The 15,049-nt window shown below is 46.1% G+C and overlaps 1 protein-coding gene across 15 annotated transcripts in view; it reads left to right on the top strand.

Annotated features, from left to right (window-relative positions):
• Positions 1 to 15,049, top strand: part of LOC112254470 (eukaryotic translation initiation factor 4 gamma 3) — a 78,580-nt gene that overhangs the window by 51,906 nt on the left and 11,625 nt on the right. For 4 of the 15 annotated variants that reach the window (XM_024427109.2, XM_024427108.2, XM_024427104.2 and 1 more), the window contains exons 3-13: positions 1,469 to 1,636; positions 4,208 to 4,300; positions 4,656 to 4,706; positions 4,920 to 4,952; positions 7,341 to 7,361; positions 9,867 to 10,046; positions 10,157 to 10,268; positions 10,477 to 10,583; positions 12,446 to 12,580; positions 13,660 to 13,837; positions 13,986 to 14,756. In XM_024427109.2, the coding sequence (XP_024282877.1) occupies positions 1,469 to 1,636; positions 4,208 to 4,300; positions 4,656 to 4,706; positions 4,920 to 4,952; positions 7,341 to 7,361; positions 9,867 to 10,046; positions 10,157 to 10,268; positions 10,477 to 10,583; positions 12,446 to 12,580; positions 13,660 to 13,837; positions 13,986 to 14,756 (1,849 nt within the window). Of the gene's footprint in view, positions 1 to 1,468; positions 1,637 to 4,207; positions 4,301 to 4,655; positions 4,707 to 4,919; positions 4,953 to 7,340; positions 7,362 to 9,866; positions 10,047 to 10,156; positions 10,269 to 10,476; positions 10,584 to 11,033; positions 11,137 to 12,445; positions 12,581 to 13,659; positions 13,838 to 13,985; positions 14,757 to 15,049 lie in introns of those variants that run through there. The other 11 variants (XM_024427114.2, XM_042324386.1, XM_024427106.2 and 8 more) reach the window with 11 other exon arrangements.

The following is a 15,049-nucleotide window of genomic DNA, read 5'->3' as shown; positions in this document are numbered from 1 at the left end:
CACACACCTTATTTACATAAGTATTTAGACCATTTGCTATGAGACTTGAAATTGAGATCAGGTGTATCTTGTTTCCATTCATCATCCTTAAGATGTTTCTACAACTTGTTTGGAGTCCACCTGTGGTAAATTCAATTGATTGGACATTATTTGGAAAGGCACACACCTGTCCATATAAGATCCCACATTTGACAGCGCATGTCAGAGCAAAACCAAGCCATGAGGTTGAAGGAATTGTCCGTAGAGCTCCGAGACAGGTTTGTGTTTTTGGCACAGATCTGGGGATGGTTGCCAAAAAATGTCTGCAGCATTGAAGATCCCCAAGAACACAGTGGCCTCATCATTCTTAGATGGAAGAAAATGTGGAACCACCAAGACTCTTCCTAGAGCTGGCCGTCTACCAAAGCAATCTGGGGAGAAGGGCCTTGGTCGGGGAGGTGACCAAGAACCTGATGGTCACTCTGACAGAGCTCCAGAGTTCCTCTGTGGAGATGAGAGAACCTTCCAGAAGGACAAGCATCTCTGCAGCACTCCACCAATCAGGCCTTTATGGTGGAGTGGCCTGATGGACGCCACTCAGTAAAAGGCACATGACAGCCCGCTTGGAGTTTGCCAAAAGCCTCTCAGACCTTGAGAAACCAGATTCTCTGGTCTGATGAAACCAAGATTGAACTCTTTGGCCTGAATGCCAAGCGTCACGTCTGGAGGAAACCTGGCACCATCCCTACGGTGAAGCATGCGGGTGGCATCATCATGGTGTGGGGATGTTTTACAGCGGCAGGGACTGGGAGACTAGTCATGATCGAGGGAAAGATTAACAGAGCAAAGTACAGAGATCCTTAAAGAACCTGCTCCAGAGCGCTCGGGCCTGCAGACTGGGGCGAAGGTTCACCTTCCAAAAGGAGGACAACCCTAAGCACACAGCCAAGACAACGCAGGAGTGGCTTCGGGACAGGTCTCTGAATGTCCTTGAGTGGCCCAGCCGGAGCCCGGACTTGAACCCGATCGAACATCTCTGGAGATACCTGAAAATAGTTGTCCAGTGCCCCTCCCCATCCAACCTGACAGAGCTTGAGAGGATCTGCAGAGAAGAATGGGAGAAACTCCCCAAATACAGGTGTGTCGAGCTTGTAACGTCATACCCAAGAAGACTCAAGGCTGCCAAAGGTGCTTCAGCAAAGCACTGAGTAAAGGGTCTGAATACTTTTGTAAATATTATATTTAAATTATTTTGTTTCATAAATTTGCAAAAATCTCTAGACCTGTTTTTGCTTTGTCATTATGGGGTATTGTGTGTAGATTGAGGAAAAAAGTATTTTTATCAATTTCAGAAGAAGGCTCTAACGTAACAATGTGGAAAAAGTTGAGGGGTCTGAATAGTTTCTGAATGCACTGTACCCGACTGCCTCTGTCTTTTCATGTTGTAATTATCTGATGTCCTCTATCTTTTTCTCTTTGTGTGCTGTAGGTACCGAGGCACCCTGGTCCTCCCTACACGGCTCATGACATCACAAAGGGACACCCTAACTTGGCGGGCACACCGCCAGGGCATGCCCACTCACCGGCGCTCTCTCAGGTATCAGTACCCACAGCTTCCCCATATCGCTACCCTAAGGGCTGGGAGGCAGGCGGAGGGGTGAGTCTCTGCCGCCATCCTCTCTGCGTATGACCTTTTGGTCTGTCTGTCTGTTTTTATTTTTGTCTCTCGCTCTCTATCTCTCATTCTTTCTCCTCCGTGTTTTCTGTAACATCTTTATCAAAATGCCTGTTGCTGCATGCTTTGTTTGCATTCATTTCTTAATTAATTAAATGCACAATGGCCTGTTGATTGGTCAAATAGTGTTTTTGTATTTCTGTATGTCCTGTGTGCTGCCTGTCAATAAATAGTCCAAGAGAAGGACATTTGTTTTAATGATAGAGTTTAATGATAGAGTTCCACAGGACATCAGCAACTTCTAAACTGCTGCGGCGTGTTCTCTCTGCTCTCCATAAGAGCCTGCTAAAGGGTTAATGTATTAGTCACTGGTACAGCAAGTCAATTACATTGCTGCTCCTGGGATTTGCTAGTTTCTCCTACTGCCTTGAAGTGCACGCACGCACACACAAACAAACAAAAACACTTATTGTCGATTCCAGAATGAGTCAGCCTTTGCATAAAGTGTGTGTGTGATGAAAGGGTTCCCATATCCCACTGTGTTCAGCTGCTCTTTCTGGCCTATTAATAGTGTCTGCAGCCGGTGGCACAACTTGAATTATCCCAGCTATATAGCCACACCACGGCTCTTTGTAAAGCATCTGTGTGACGTCACACACACTCAAGAAGGCTCACCCAATCACCCAACGGATTATGTCGAGACTCATAAATATTCATGACATTTTTATTTCTCACATGCGCCGAATACAACATGTGTAGACCATAGCATGAGATGCTTACCTACAAGCCCTTAACCCATAATGCAGTTAAGAAAAATTATATTTTATAAATAAAGGGGAAAGAAGTAGCACAGTAAAATAACAGTAACGAGGCTATATTTAAAGGGGGTACCAGTTCTGAGTCAATGTGCGGGGGTACAGGTTAGTCGAGGTAATTTAGGGGGAAAGTGACTGCATAGATGATAAACAGCGAGTAGCAACAGCATTTAAAAAATACAAATAAATTTAAAGGGAGGAGCGGGGGGTCAATGCAAATAGTCTGTTAAGCTGTTAAGGAGCCTTTTGGACCTAGACTTGGCTCTCTGGGGGGGGAATAGGCTTTGTTGTGCCCTCTTCATGACTGTGTTGGTGTGTTTGGACCATGATAGTTTGTTGGTGTTGTGGACACCAAGGAACTTGAAGCTCTCGACCTGCTCCACTACAGCCCCGTCGATGAGAATGAAGGCGTGCTCTTGCCCTCCTTTTCCTGTAGTCCACGACCATCTCCTTTGTCTTGATCATGTTGAGGGAGAGGTTGTTGTCCTGGCACCACACTGCCAGCTCTCTGACCTCCTCCCTATAGGCTGTCTCGTCGTCGTTGTTGGTGATCAGGCCTTTCACCGTTGTGTAGTCGGCAAACTTAATGATGGTGTTGGAGTCTTGCTTGGCCATAGAGTCATGGGTGAACAGGAGTTCAGGAGGTGGCCCCTGAGGCCCCCCTGTGTTGTGGATCAGCCTGGTAGATGTGTCCAGGATCCAGTTGCAGAGGGAGGTGTATTTGTCCCAGGGTTCTTAGCTTAGTGATGCGCTTTGAGAGCAGTTGAACGCTGAGCTATAGTCGATCAGCGGAGCAAACTTGTTAGCAGCTAGCTAGTGCTAGTTGGAATGGCCATTACTGTAGCTAGTTTACCAGCTTGCTGCTGAAGTTGTACTGCACCGAAGTATGTATTTGACTCTGATAGACTGGCACTTTTGACTCTGTACTTTGTAACATTTGGCCAACGCGATAACGTCGCAACTAGAGTAGTCAGCTGCTACAGAACTCGGTTAACTAAACACGGCCAAACACTGTCTTATCATGAAAACATATTCATTGTGCTATTAGATATAATTGTACTACACTAGCTAGCTACCTTGAGGGAGTATTTATTAAGCATTGAGTGTGTATACTGGCGTTGGGTTAACATCGCTTTCGTTTTATATGGAATGATGAGACTCACTGCCTTAGCTAGCAGGCAAACTAGCTTAGCTAGCAAGCAATTTATAATACTGATTCTACAACCACAATACTTATTAGCTAGATATATAATTAGGTAGTTAAGACTTGCTCGTGATGAAAACATACAAATGAGCTGCAGATTTTTTGACTGATTTTTGACTCTGAGGATGGAGGTTCAGTAGACAATGTCACCTTGGTAACATTTTTTAATGTTATGACTGCGTATTGTAGACAAAATAATTTTAAAAATCTATCCCATGTGTTTGCAAGTCATCATATAGCCCAATGACCTTCTGCACCAATCTATATGACGTAAGACAATGTTTCACTAAACTACTACACTAGATTACCATGCTAACACACACGCTGTCCATTATTCTTAATTGGTGAGGAGAGCAACAGTTTGGTTTGTCTAAATGATTTTGACCCAGGTAAGATGTTCAAACTGCTGTAATTCATAAAATCTCTCCTCAACTTGTTCTTAACCACCATTTCTGTTTATCCCCCCTTTCTCTCTGTCCTTCATACATCCCTCTCTCTCCTACGTTCACGCCGCTGTCCCTCCCCCTATGACAGTCTCCATACACCACTGGACAGAATGCTGGCTCCACACCTCTAGTGTATTCTCCTCAGACCCAGCAAATGAATGCACAGCCACAGAGTCGCCCGGTAAGTGCCCGCTTTCTCTGTGTCATGCGTATGTATTATGACTGCTGTGCTTTTGGAAATCCAGACATTTTGATTGGCCTAGAGGGGTACAATGTCATCGGAGGTAGTGATTGTTCAGTAATGATTAGCCCTGATGTGTCTGCCAGGCAGTCCTGTACACACTTGGACGTATGCGATGCTTTCCAGTCTTTGAGTTATCTAAAAGTTGTAGATAGCCGTTCAAGTTAAGTGTGATAATTGTGTGTTACCTAATGTTAAAATGTCACCCATTCATAATGTGTGGATTCAGTATGCCCATGACTTCAAGATGATATACTTAAAGTACTTTACTGTTCTATCTGCACTTTCAATGTAGTCATCCATGCCCAGCCCCAGCCCCAGCCCCCCTGTCATATGGAACCACCAGGTCTGCATCATCTCCTCTAATGGCAGTAAACATGACAACGTGGCAGCTCCACTGCACTCTCTGTGGTTTTGTATAACCATGCCTCAGTGTGCCCCTCATTGCTCATCTTGTCTCTCTGTATCTCTCTCTCTCTCTATCACTCTCTTCCTCTCTCTGCTTTGACATCGCTACCCTATCTCTTTCTGCCGGACCTCACACTCTCTACCCAATCAGTTTGCGACGGGCCCTCGACCAACCCACCATCAGGTATTAAACCCCATTTCCTCTGTCCTCTCCCTTCTGCTCCCTCAGCTAGAGCTGCTTTGTGCACATCATCACACCACTGTTATTGGTCGGCAAAGAGCTTCTGCTCTCAGTGGAAATTGGCCCCGTTTATACAGAAATGTGTCCCCTAAGTTAATGAGAATGTCTCCCCTTCTGCCTGCTTTCCACCCAGGCACACAACAGTCTGATTTGTTTGTCAACAGCCATTGTCTGAGATATTTTCCACATAGTCGTTAAAGGCATATCTAAGATGACAGTTGCCTGACTGCCAGTCAGACAACGATGCTAGATGTTTACCATACTATAGTGATGACTCTCTTCTCATGTTGCATTGTTGTGGACTTGCTTGTCAAACTGTTGGTCAGACTTGGTGTAAACAAGTGTGGTGCTGATGGCACTGCTCCAACATTTTAGGAACATCTAATGCCCTGTTGCTCAGATGTTTATCGGACATTGGCATACACAATGTTCTCGATGCTTCTCATTTTTGAAAGGGTTATTCCGAGTCAATTTGTGTTTTAGATTATCTGATGAATAATTGTTTTGTATAAATATGATTGCATGTTGTTTTGTTTGAATTGTTTGTGTTTTTGATTGTGTGTGATTGAACATAACTATGTGACTGCTGAGATGAGCCTGGGCACAGAGACGAGAATCCCCCAGCGCCTCCCTGATGAAATTGTTTATTACTCTGTCGTAATGAGAATCAGATGCCCTTTGAAGACACTGGGTCACACAGGCAGACAGGCACCCCCCACCCCACCCCATCCATAACTTGTTGTCTAACATCCTTCTGGATGATTCTGTGTTGACCATTTTGACAGACTATTAATAGGCAGCCTCCTAGGTCAGTCAGGCTCAGTGTGTCAGAATCTGAACTGTTTACTGGCACAGAGTGCACAGTACCATGCACTGTCACATACGGGCTCTGCTCTGTCCTAGTGCTGGCCTCTCTTGTGCCGCCACGGAAGTGGAGTTGGAAAGCAGATGAAGCAGAACAAAAGGGCTATTATACATCCAGAGAAAATGAGCCTCGCCTCTGACATAAGTTGCAATCGCCCCCGCACAATGAGCGCAACATAGTGATCTGGAAATTCATTCATCTGCCGAAAACCTCTCTTTATTCAGCCTGCTGACGTCAGCCGACCTCTCCGTGTTATCTTGATTTCTCATTGCGAAAGCAACTTCAGTCTTTCACTGTTTAGGGCTGCAAACCAAGAGGTCAGACAAAGGATACAGTTGTTTTTTGAATTGACAATGTTAGTTGTAGCCTATACGTCCAGTGTAGACATCAAAAATAATTAGTTTTTTGTTTTTGAGCGTGTTTACTGTGAGCAGTTGAGCAGCAGCAGAAACCTGTGAGCAGCAGGTTTCCAGTAAGAGTTCAAATGTCAGCCAGATATAAGCATCATATTAACATTTTGAGTTAAGATTTAACTTAAGCAGTTGATTCCATAACGTTATACTCTGTTTGAAATGAGCAGAGCTAGCATTGTTGGTGTTCCCTGATACTAACAACAAGCTCATGTCTGACTGCCAAAGTGGAGCAAGTCTTAGTTATTCTACCGTGCATGTTGCCAGAGCAAAGCAAAGTGAAAGGGAAGAGAAGAGCGTTCCAATCAGGACTGACTCAGACTCCCGCCCTCTGTCTGTACCCCGAGGTGTTGGGAATACCACTGTGATGACACCACCAGTGAGCCTGGCTGAGTTTAGTCCTTGGTGAATGGTAGCAGCTAGATAGACAGAGCTCTGTGATGTCACATAACTCCCTCCAGAGGGTGGCGCAGGCTCACAGCCCTCCACACTCTGTCTGTGTTGCTAAGTCACCTCTGTGGGAATACAGCCGGCTCCACGCTGGGACTGAGAACAGCTCAACCTGCAAAAGGGCCCACAGGCTGCACAATATTGTGACAGGCGGAAAGCCTTATGATATATACACTCGTGTATGTGTGTGTGTTGAAGGGTTGGGCCAATATATAAATCGAATATCGTGATATTGACGATATTGTGATGTGCAAGACGATATGTCGTGAGGTGCAAGACAATACTCTATGTGAACTTTACAAATCAAAACGGAGCAGTTGAAAATGAAGTTTCACCATAATAATGTTATTTAATTACACTGCGACTATAATATCTAAATAAGCACAACAATTGCATAGTCTAGAATTATCTAGTCATTAACTGCGCAAAACTATATCGAATATCGCGATATTTGGAGTAGCATATTGTAGGAGAGGTCTCCCCAAATATCGCCCAACCCGAGTGTGTTGTGAATGATTGCCCGCTCACTGTGTTCGTGTTGGGCTCCACACTCATCAGTGCAGTCTCCCATTTGGCTTTTCTCTCTTTCCTGCTTCAATACTCAAGGGAGGATTCAGGCCCATCCAGGTAATAATGACTCTTGTCAGAACTCTCTGCAGATGCATGGCATGAGGAACACCCCTACCTACCGGTCCTAACCCCTTACCTTTTAACCTCTAACCCCAGAGCCCTCCAGTGGCCATCATCTTAACTAAAGTATGCTCAGTAGAAAACCCCTCTATCCCTCCAACATAACAATATAATACTGCCTGAACACCACACTCACTAATTTTCTCTTTTTAACCTACGTCTTTTTGTAATCATTCAATCATTTCCCTTCATTCTTCTTCACCATTCTTAATCTCCCATGTTTGCTTAGTTTGGATGAACAGCATGCAGAATATTAGAATTGTTAACTTGTTCTTTCCAAAAGTGTTTTTCATTTTTATGAAATGAACCGCATTTTAAATAAAGATTGTGTATACTTCAAGGTATCTGATCGCTGAAGAATTATTGAACCCGAGTCAACTGCTTGTGGTAACCTTGAGCTCTAGTCATTAGGATGTAGGCCACAGCTGTTGTGTGGAGTCTTTCATCTGGCTTGGAGTACATTGATTGCTGCATAACATTTTATGAGCTCCCCAGAAAAAGCTTGGCAGCACTGAGCACCCCATTGATTGTGATATTTAGTTTCCTGCAATCATAACTTCTGCAGTCATGAGAACATTTTTTATGATTCTGTGTTTTATGACGCATGAAGAAGAGCTCTGTTTCCACATTGTAAATAAAACCTCACCTCATTTAACAGAACAACACAGAACAGCCCTATAATACATTGTGGCCCCAGTTATGTAGCAAGAGTTCCCAAACTTTTTGGCCCATGATCCAATTTGAAAATTCTCATGACCCCAACCATGTAAATGTTTTGTTGTTGAAATTAACAATGGCTGTTTGGGGGGGGGGGTTGGCTATGGCAGTCAATTGCAAATCAGTCTGACATCATTTCTGATTCTCTTATTTCACCACCACTAATGAGATGGGTGTGCTTGATGCATGTCACGTCGGAGCTTCTCAAAGTCAGGGTACGTGGTCGACAGTACGCACCTCATATCTCCTGTCCTGGATCAATATTTGATTTTAATTCAGACGAGATCACAGAATCCAGCTTCACACAGATATGAGCTGGCGATGGGTACCATGAGTTTTAATGCTCAGGGGGAAATGGCAAGGTATTCCCTTTGAGTCAGGAACCAAAACTCCTCCGTAATGACCTGTGAATGCGTTGTCTGCAGCATTCAGTCACATGACCGCTCAATCAGCTGTGATTTCACTTGCTGGCATGCCAACTGAGCCAGGATCACAGTCAAACGGATTTTACACCCAGTCAAACGTCATGTCCAAGTCCGGGAAGTAGGTCCCAAAGTGCTCTTGAAAGCGTTGGAGGTGAGCAGTCAACTCCTGTGGGACACTCACTTCTACTGTTGTCTGTTAGAAACTTCCACAGCCAAGGAAAGGGGGCATGGTTTCGCTTATGTATAAGAAATATTTCCTCTGAATGCACATCTGTGGCACGTTTTTGTATTTCCCCTGCATGCTTGCATTCAGTTTTCAAAATAGCCTATGTCTGTTACATCGGCAAGGAGACACCATTTTCTTTTAATCACAAAGAAAGTCTTTTTTTAAATCTTTTTTTTTTTACATCCAGTTCGTTTCTCATTTAGAAAAATCTTTCCAATATTCTCCCCGTTGATAACGGGTGTGAAATGGCAAATTGTCATGCTCTGATCCCATATCTCCACACAGTTTGCGAACAGGCTTGCACGCAGTCGATGTGTTTTGATGTATTTTACAATCAGAGTTGCTGCAGTATGTCTTTGGGGATATTTTTTGCTGCCAGTTGCTTTCTGTATATGATGCATTGCGTCCATATGGCAGAGGGAGACACAATTACTAGTGACCCATAGTTTGGGAACCGCTACTATATAGCATAAACATGAGCACTTTACAAATTTGAAAGTTGTGGACACTGCATTGTAAACTAATGTGGTTGCATATAAAGTCAGCGTGTGTGGCGTGTAACAGCATGTGTGGTAGGTACAGGGTGTTGCTGTGCGCTGGTTGGTGGTTGACTCTGGCAGCATGGAACCGTGCTCTCTAAGCCCTGTTGTAACAGCACAGCAGGTTGGGTGGCGGAGGCTGCTGGTAGACCGCTGTGTTCTGAGACCTTTCACAACCTTGATCTCTCTCTGATGAGGGCAGAGGGAACCCAGCTGGAGGAGTCAGGACTCACCCTGCAGGCCCGTGTCCTGTGGGTTTGTTTATGCTGCTTGGGAAATATGTGCTGTTTGAGCGCAATGGAGTGGAAGTGCCATCCACCTGGTCCTCCGAGATAATGCTCTCTGTCTCTGAGGTCTCCTTGGCTTCATATCTCTGAGCTCCTGCGTCCACAAAGCTGAAATGAGACTGCACAGGACACGCATGAAGAGATTAGACTGCTGTTGGGAAAGTTGTGGATCCTCTCTTGCTTCTCTGGGACTAAGTTCTCTCACATGTAATATATCGGTCTCTCTGTGTGTGTCTCTCGCCTCTCAGTTTTTCCAGAGGGCTCAGATGCAGACAGCGCGGCCAACCATCCCCACCAACACTTCATCTCTGCGGCCCGGCTCTCAGAACCCCACAGCGGCGGTATACCCCCCCAACCAGCCCACCATGATGATGATGGCCCCCATGCCCTTCCCCTCCCCACAGGCTGCCCAGTACTACATCCCACAGGTGGGACTGACTGACCAGGCTGCTGCTGCTCTCCAGCAGGCATTCCTCTACCACTTCCCCCATGCAGCTTTTAACCCTTTCTTCTATGCCCTCCATTTCTCCCTCTACAGTATCGCCACAGTACGCCCTATGTGGGGCCGCCCCAGCCGTTTTCAGTGCAGCCGCCGGGGTCTGGCACCTTCTATCCTGGCCCTGGGCCGGGGGAGTACCCTGCTCAGTATGGTGAGTCTCCGCCAAGCACACACACACACCACTTCAAACCTCACCAGTCTGATTTAAAACAGCTGTCTCCTTCTACAAAGCACACATCTGTCCTTTCTATTGCAATTATCTTCTTGTACAGACCCCATCAACTCAGTTTGTTCCTCAGCTACACACACAGAGAGTGACACACACTATACTCAGCTTTTCTTCCTCCTTCCTGACTCAGCTCCCGGACCTCAATTCTATCCAGGACAGCAGGTGTACCCCCCCTCACCCCCCATCATAGTGCCTACACCGCAGCAACCTCCACCAGCCAAGCGTGAGAAGAAACCAGTGAGTATCTCAGCAAGCTGCCATCTCAACACAGACATCACACACTCCCTATGTATGTAAGCATTACACATACGGATACACACTAGCGTAGGCCATCTGTGCTCAGTTAGGCACCAGATCTTCTGTTTCCACATGCATACTGTGAGAGGATATGAGAAATGATCCCTGATGAAGAGACGTGTCTGGATCCATGAGCCATCCATAACTTGCATTTTGAAACCGAATATTTATTTTACAGAGAAGGTATATGAGGGATGACATGGTTTAATTTAGATCTAGGTTGCCAGTAGAGTTTTTCTGTGTAGAAGCAGGGTTTGTTTGAATTGTTTTATTTAACTAGGCAAGTCAATTAAGAACAAATTCTTATTTACAGTGAGGGCCTACCACGGCCAAACCCGGACGACGCTGGGCCAATTGTGCGCCTCCCCATGGGACTCCCAATCACGGCCGGATGTGATTCAGCCTGGATTCGAACCAGGGACTGTAGTGACGTCTTTAGCACTAAGTTGCAGTGCCTTCGACTGCTGTGCCACTCGGGAGCCCTAGCCTTAATGTATGCCAGGCCTTAATCTAGCTATTTAACACCAGAAAGCTGGACCCACCTGTCTATATAAGGTGCCACAGTTGACAGTGCATCAGAGCCGAAACTATACCATGAAGTCCAAGGATCTGTTCGTAGATTTGGGAGAGAGAATTGACATGAGGCATATCTTGGGACGGGTGTTAAACAATTTTGAGAGTGTTGAAAGTTTCCAAGAGCACAGTGGTCTCAATCATTGGGAAATTAACAAAAAAATATAACTACCCATATTCGAGAGCTGGCCGTCCGACCAATCTGAGCAACCTGACAAGAAGGACCTTGATCAGGGAGGTGACCAAGAACCCAATGACCACTCTGACAGAACTATAGAGTTCATTGGCTGAGATGAAGGAACCTGCCAGAAGGACAACAGTCTCTACAGCACTTCACCAATCTGGGTTTTATGACAAGAGTGGCAAAACATTCGGTGGTCTGATGAGAATACTAAGCTCTATGTCTGGAGAAAACCAGGCACAGCTCATCACCCGTCTAATACCATCCCTGCTTGGGTTGCACATTTGATATAAATCAAAACGTCTTACCTGCATGTGACAGTTGGAGAATTGAACACTTATGGGAGATTCTGGAGCAGCGGCTGGGACTGCGTTTTCCACCACTTTCAACAAAACACCAAATGATCAAATTTCTCGCGCAAGAATGGTGTTGCATCCCTCCAATAGAGTTCCCGACACTTGTAGAATCTATGCCACGGTGCATTGAAGCTGTTCTGGTGGCTCTTAAGACACTTTTGTTGGTGTTTTCTTTATTTTGGCAGTTAACTGTAGTTTGATGTGCCATCAGCTGCACAGGCTGACTGGCAATGAATGAGGGGGAAAATGGCTTCATAAAGCTGCTTAATACACAAATTATGTTTGTGATATCGAAATTCTAACAACATACGTGTGTTAAGTATACTTATTTTGGAAAAGTCAAGGACGGAAGGGTGATGACTTTAAAAATGGCTTCAATCCGGAGTCGGGGGGGTTATATTTTGCTGTTCAGTTTGAAGACCCACATGAAAATACATTATCTTTTCAGAAACCCTTTTAAATGCCTTAACTGAAATATGAGATATTGTAAAAAGTCAAGTGTTAAGCTTTTTCTCTCCATTTGCACAAGATTAATAAGAAAGTCTGAAACGTTTGGTCACAGATGTATTAATGCTTCTTTAGACTCAGTCAGTACTCCTGTACATTATGCGCTCCACTGTTTTAAAGGGCTGGGGGAGGGTTGCTCTGAGACACTGGTGCTTTAGTGAGACGGCGTTCCTTTTGTGTCATTGTCCTCCCAGATCCGTATCCGTGACCCCAATCAGGGAGGCAGGGACATCACAGAGGAGATCATGGCAGGGGGCACAGGGAGCCGGAATCCAACTCCCCCTGTCGGACGACCCTCCTCCACCCCCACCCCTCCGCAGGTAAGTACACATCTACTCTCATGCTTCCTGCTCTTAGGCTTAATGCTCTCTCACTCACTCACTCACACACACACGAAGGGTGCCATGGTGTGCCACTGACCCACTGAACTGAGCTGAGCTATTAGCCTCTCATTCATGGCTGTGTAAAACCTGTGCTTAGGACAAACTGCTGGGTGTTAGGAGGGAGCGGGCAATTAGGCCAGGCCACCAGGGCTTTGACACCACAACATACAGAGAGCCATGCACCAGACCAGAAACATTTTCCTCAGTCTGTGTCTAATCCATCCTCTGCCATACTGCGTTAGACACAGCCAGCCACATAGACTTCAGCCACACTGTCCCTGACCCACTGATCTGCACCTAGCACACTTACCTGGCCTTAGGTTCACAATCTTTGCTATTCAATTGGAGTAACAGGAAACCATGGCTATTTTACAACAGTGACCTAAACACACTGTATTTCATTGGTCATAGTTGGTTATCATGTTGATCTTGGACACAGATCTATGGCTTACACATCTATACCTACTAGTACCTATCTACATGTATCAGTGTATCTCCTCCCTCCCTTCTGGTACAGTAAATGTTCTTATGGAACATGTCGTTTCTGCTTTCTGTCCCTCCATGAAGAATCCAGAAATAAGATGTTCTTATTTATTTTTAAAAAAGGAGTCATTGCTGAATGCATTCTAATAGAAAGGGGCAATCATCTTAAATGACAGTTCTTGTTCTGGATTTTGTGGAGGGAAGTCTTTTGTTGTGACACTTCCTTCTTGTCCTCTCCTTGGACGTTAACAGTGTGTCTTTCCTCTCTTTCTGTCTTTTGTCCTTATTACACTCCTCCCTTTTTGTTGCTTTGTTTTACCTTACGTGCCTCCATTTCCCTGTCATTTTCTCCTACTCTTGGGCTCTTCTCCTTTCCCCTTTTTGCCTGCTTTCCTTGGTTGCTGTCTCTCCTTGTCTTCCCCTGTCTTTTCCGTTGCCAATATTTCTAACCATACCCACTGGTTTCCTTGTTTCCGCTTAATTCTATTTTTGTGCTCGTTTGTGCTTATTTGGCTGTCTTTCCATGTTGCTAGTTTTTATGGCCGCACCCTCATTATCCTCACATTTTCTACCTCAAATCGCAGCAGCAGCAGCCGAGCGGCAGCCAGACTCCGGAGCAGGGCCAAGGCCAGGCCCACCCTGCCTACAGCCTGGAGCCCCCCAAACAGCAGCAGCCCACGCCTGGGGCTGCAGACAGCAAACCAGGGCCAGGTCTGACCCTCACCCCTCCACCCTCCAGGCACAATACATCTCTGCTCTGAGAGCAGAGCCCTGAGCAAGACGTTGACTCAGTAAAGAGAGAGCACAAATAATTTTCTCTTTTGTGTTTAATGTTAGTGTTATCTCTTCGCTTTTCCAGTATATGATAAGCCAAAATTGGAGCCGGTTATCCGGAAGCCTTCCTCTCCCGGGATTGGACAACCAGAACCTTCTATGGCGTGGCGAGAGGCCAGTGCACCTGTAACTGCCCCATCTCCCCCTGTAGAAAAAGAGCTTCCCTCTCCTGCCCCAGTGATGGTGGCGCCCATCCCTGCCCCTCGTCCTGTTGCCAGCCCCAACCCCATTGAGCAGCCCTCTGCAGTGGAGCCTGCTACTCCCACTCCCTCTGCAGCTGAGCCCAAGACCCTGCCTCCCACGACTCATTCCCAGACCCCAAACACAGTGGAGCCTCTTCCAGAAGCCCCACACACCCTGGCTGCTTCCCCCACCCTAACCCCAAAAGCTTTGAATGGCCATGCTGACACTGGGGCTGAGCTGGACACCCAGGCACAAGAGGCCTCCCCCCAAGATCCCTCTCCCTCCCCACCCCAGCCCCAGGCTTCAACCCCGGCATTCAGAGAAGACTGTAGTGAGGCTGTGCCCAGTGAGGTGAGAGCAGAGATCCCCCCTGCTGTCACAGGCTCTATCGCACCCATCACTGTAGTGCCAGTCACTCTGACCTCCAAACCTGCGCCTGCTTTTCCAGCACCTCCCCCTGGCCTTCCACCACTAGTGCAGGCCACAGCGGAGGCCAGCAAGCCCGCTGACACTAAAGACGTCCCTCTCAAAGCAGGGACAGAGGCATTCATAACACCAGACAACAAGCCTGAACCACAGCTACAAGCCCTCTCCAGAAAGAGTCCCACTACAGGTATGTACATAACCATGGGTACAGATGACCGTGGGAATGTCCCATGGATGCCTGCGTGTATACTATATATAAACTGTTAAATGTTGCTGCTGGACACAACTAAGACTGTCCACGGTTATAGAATCTGTTTCAAAGAGGATCAGTGCTGAGCTCAACAGCTGGAGTTCGTGATTATTCTGAGAAGAAGGCCACTATTTTCCGCTAGTAAAAGTATCTAGTCATAGATTTTTAGTGGGTGCAATTTTGGGTAAATCGTTAGCCTATAGCCGACTTTAAAATGTCTTTGCTATTGT

The sequence above is a fragment of the Oncorhynchus tshawytscha genome, linkage group LG07 (assembly GCF_018296145.1).
Source record: "Oncorhynchus tshawytscha isolate Ot180627B linkage group LG07, Otsh_v2.0, whole genome shotgun sequence".
Classification (NCBI taxonomy): Eukaryota; Metazoa; Chordata; class Actinopteri; order Salmoniformes; family Salmonidae; genus Oncorhynchus; species Oncorhynchus tshawytscha.
The sequence above is the reverse complement of the archived record's forward strand: the minus strand, read 5'-3'. Positions and strand labels throughout refer to the sequence as shown.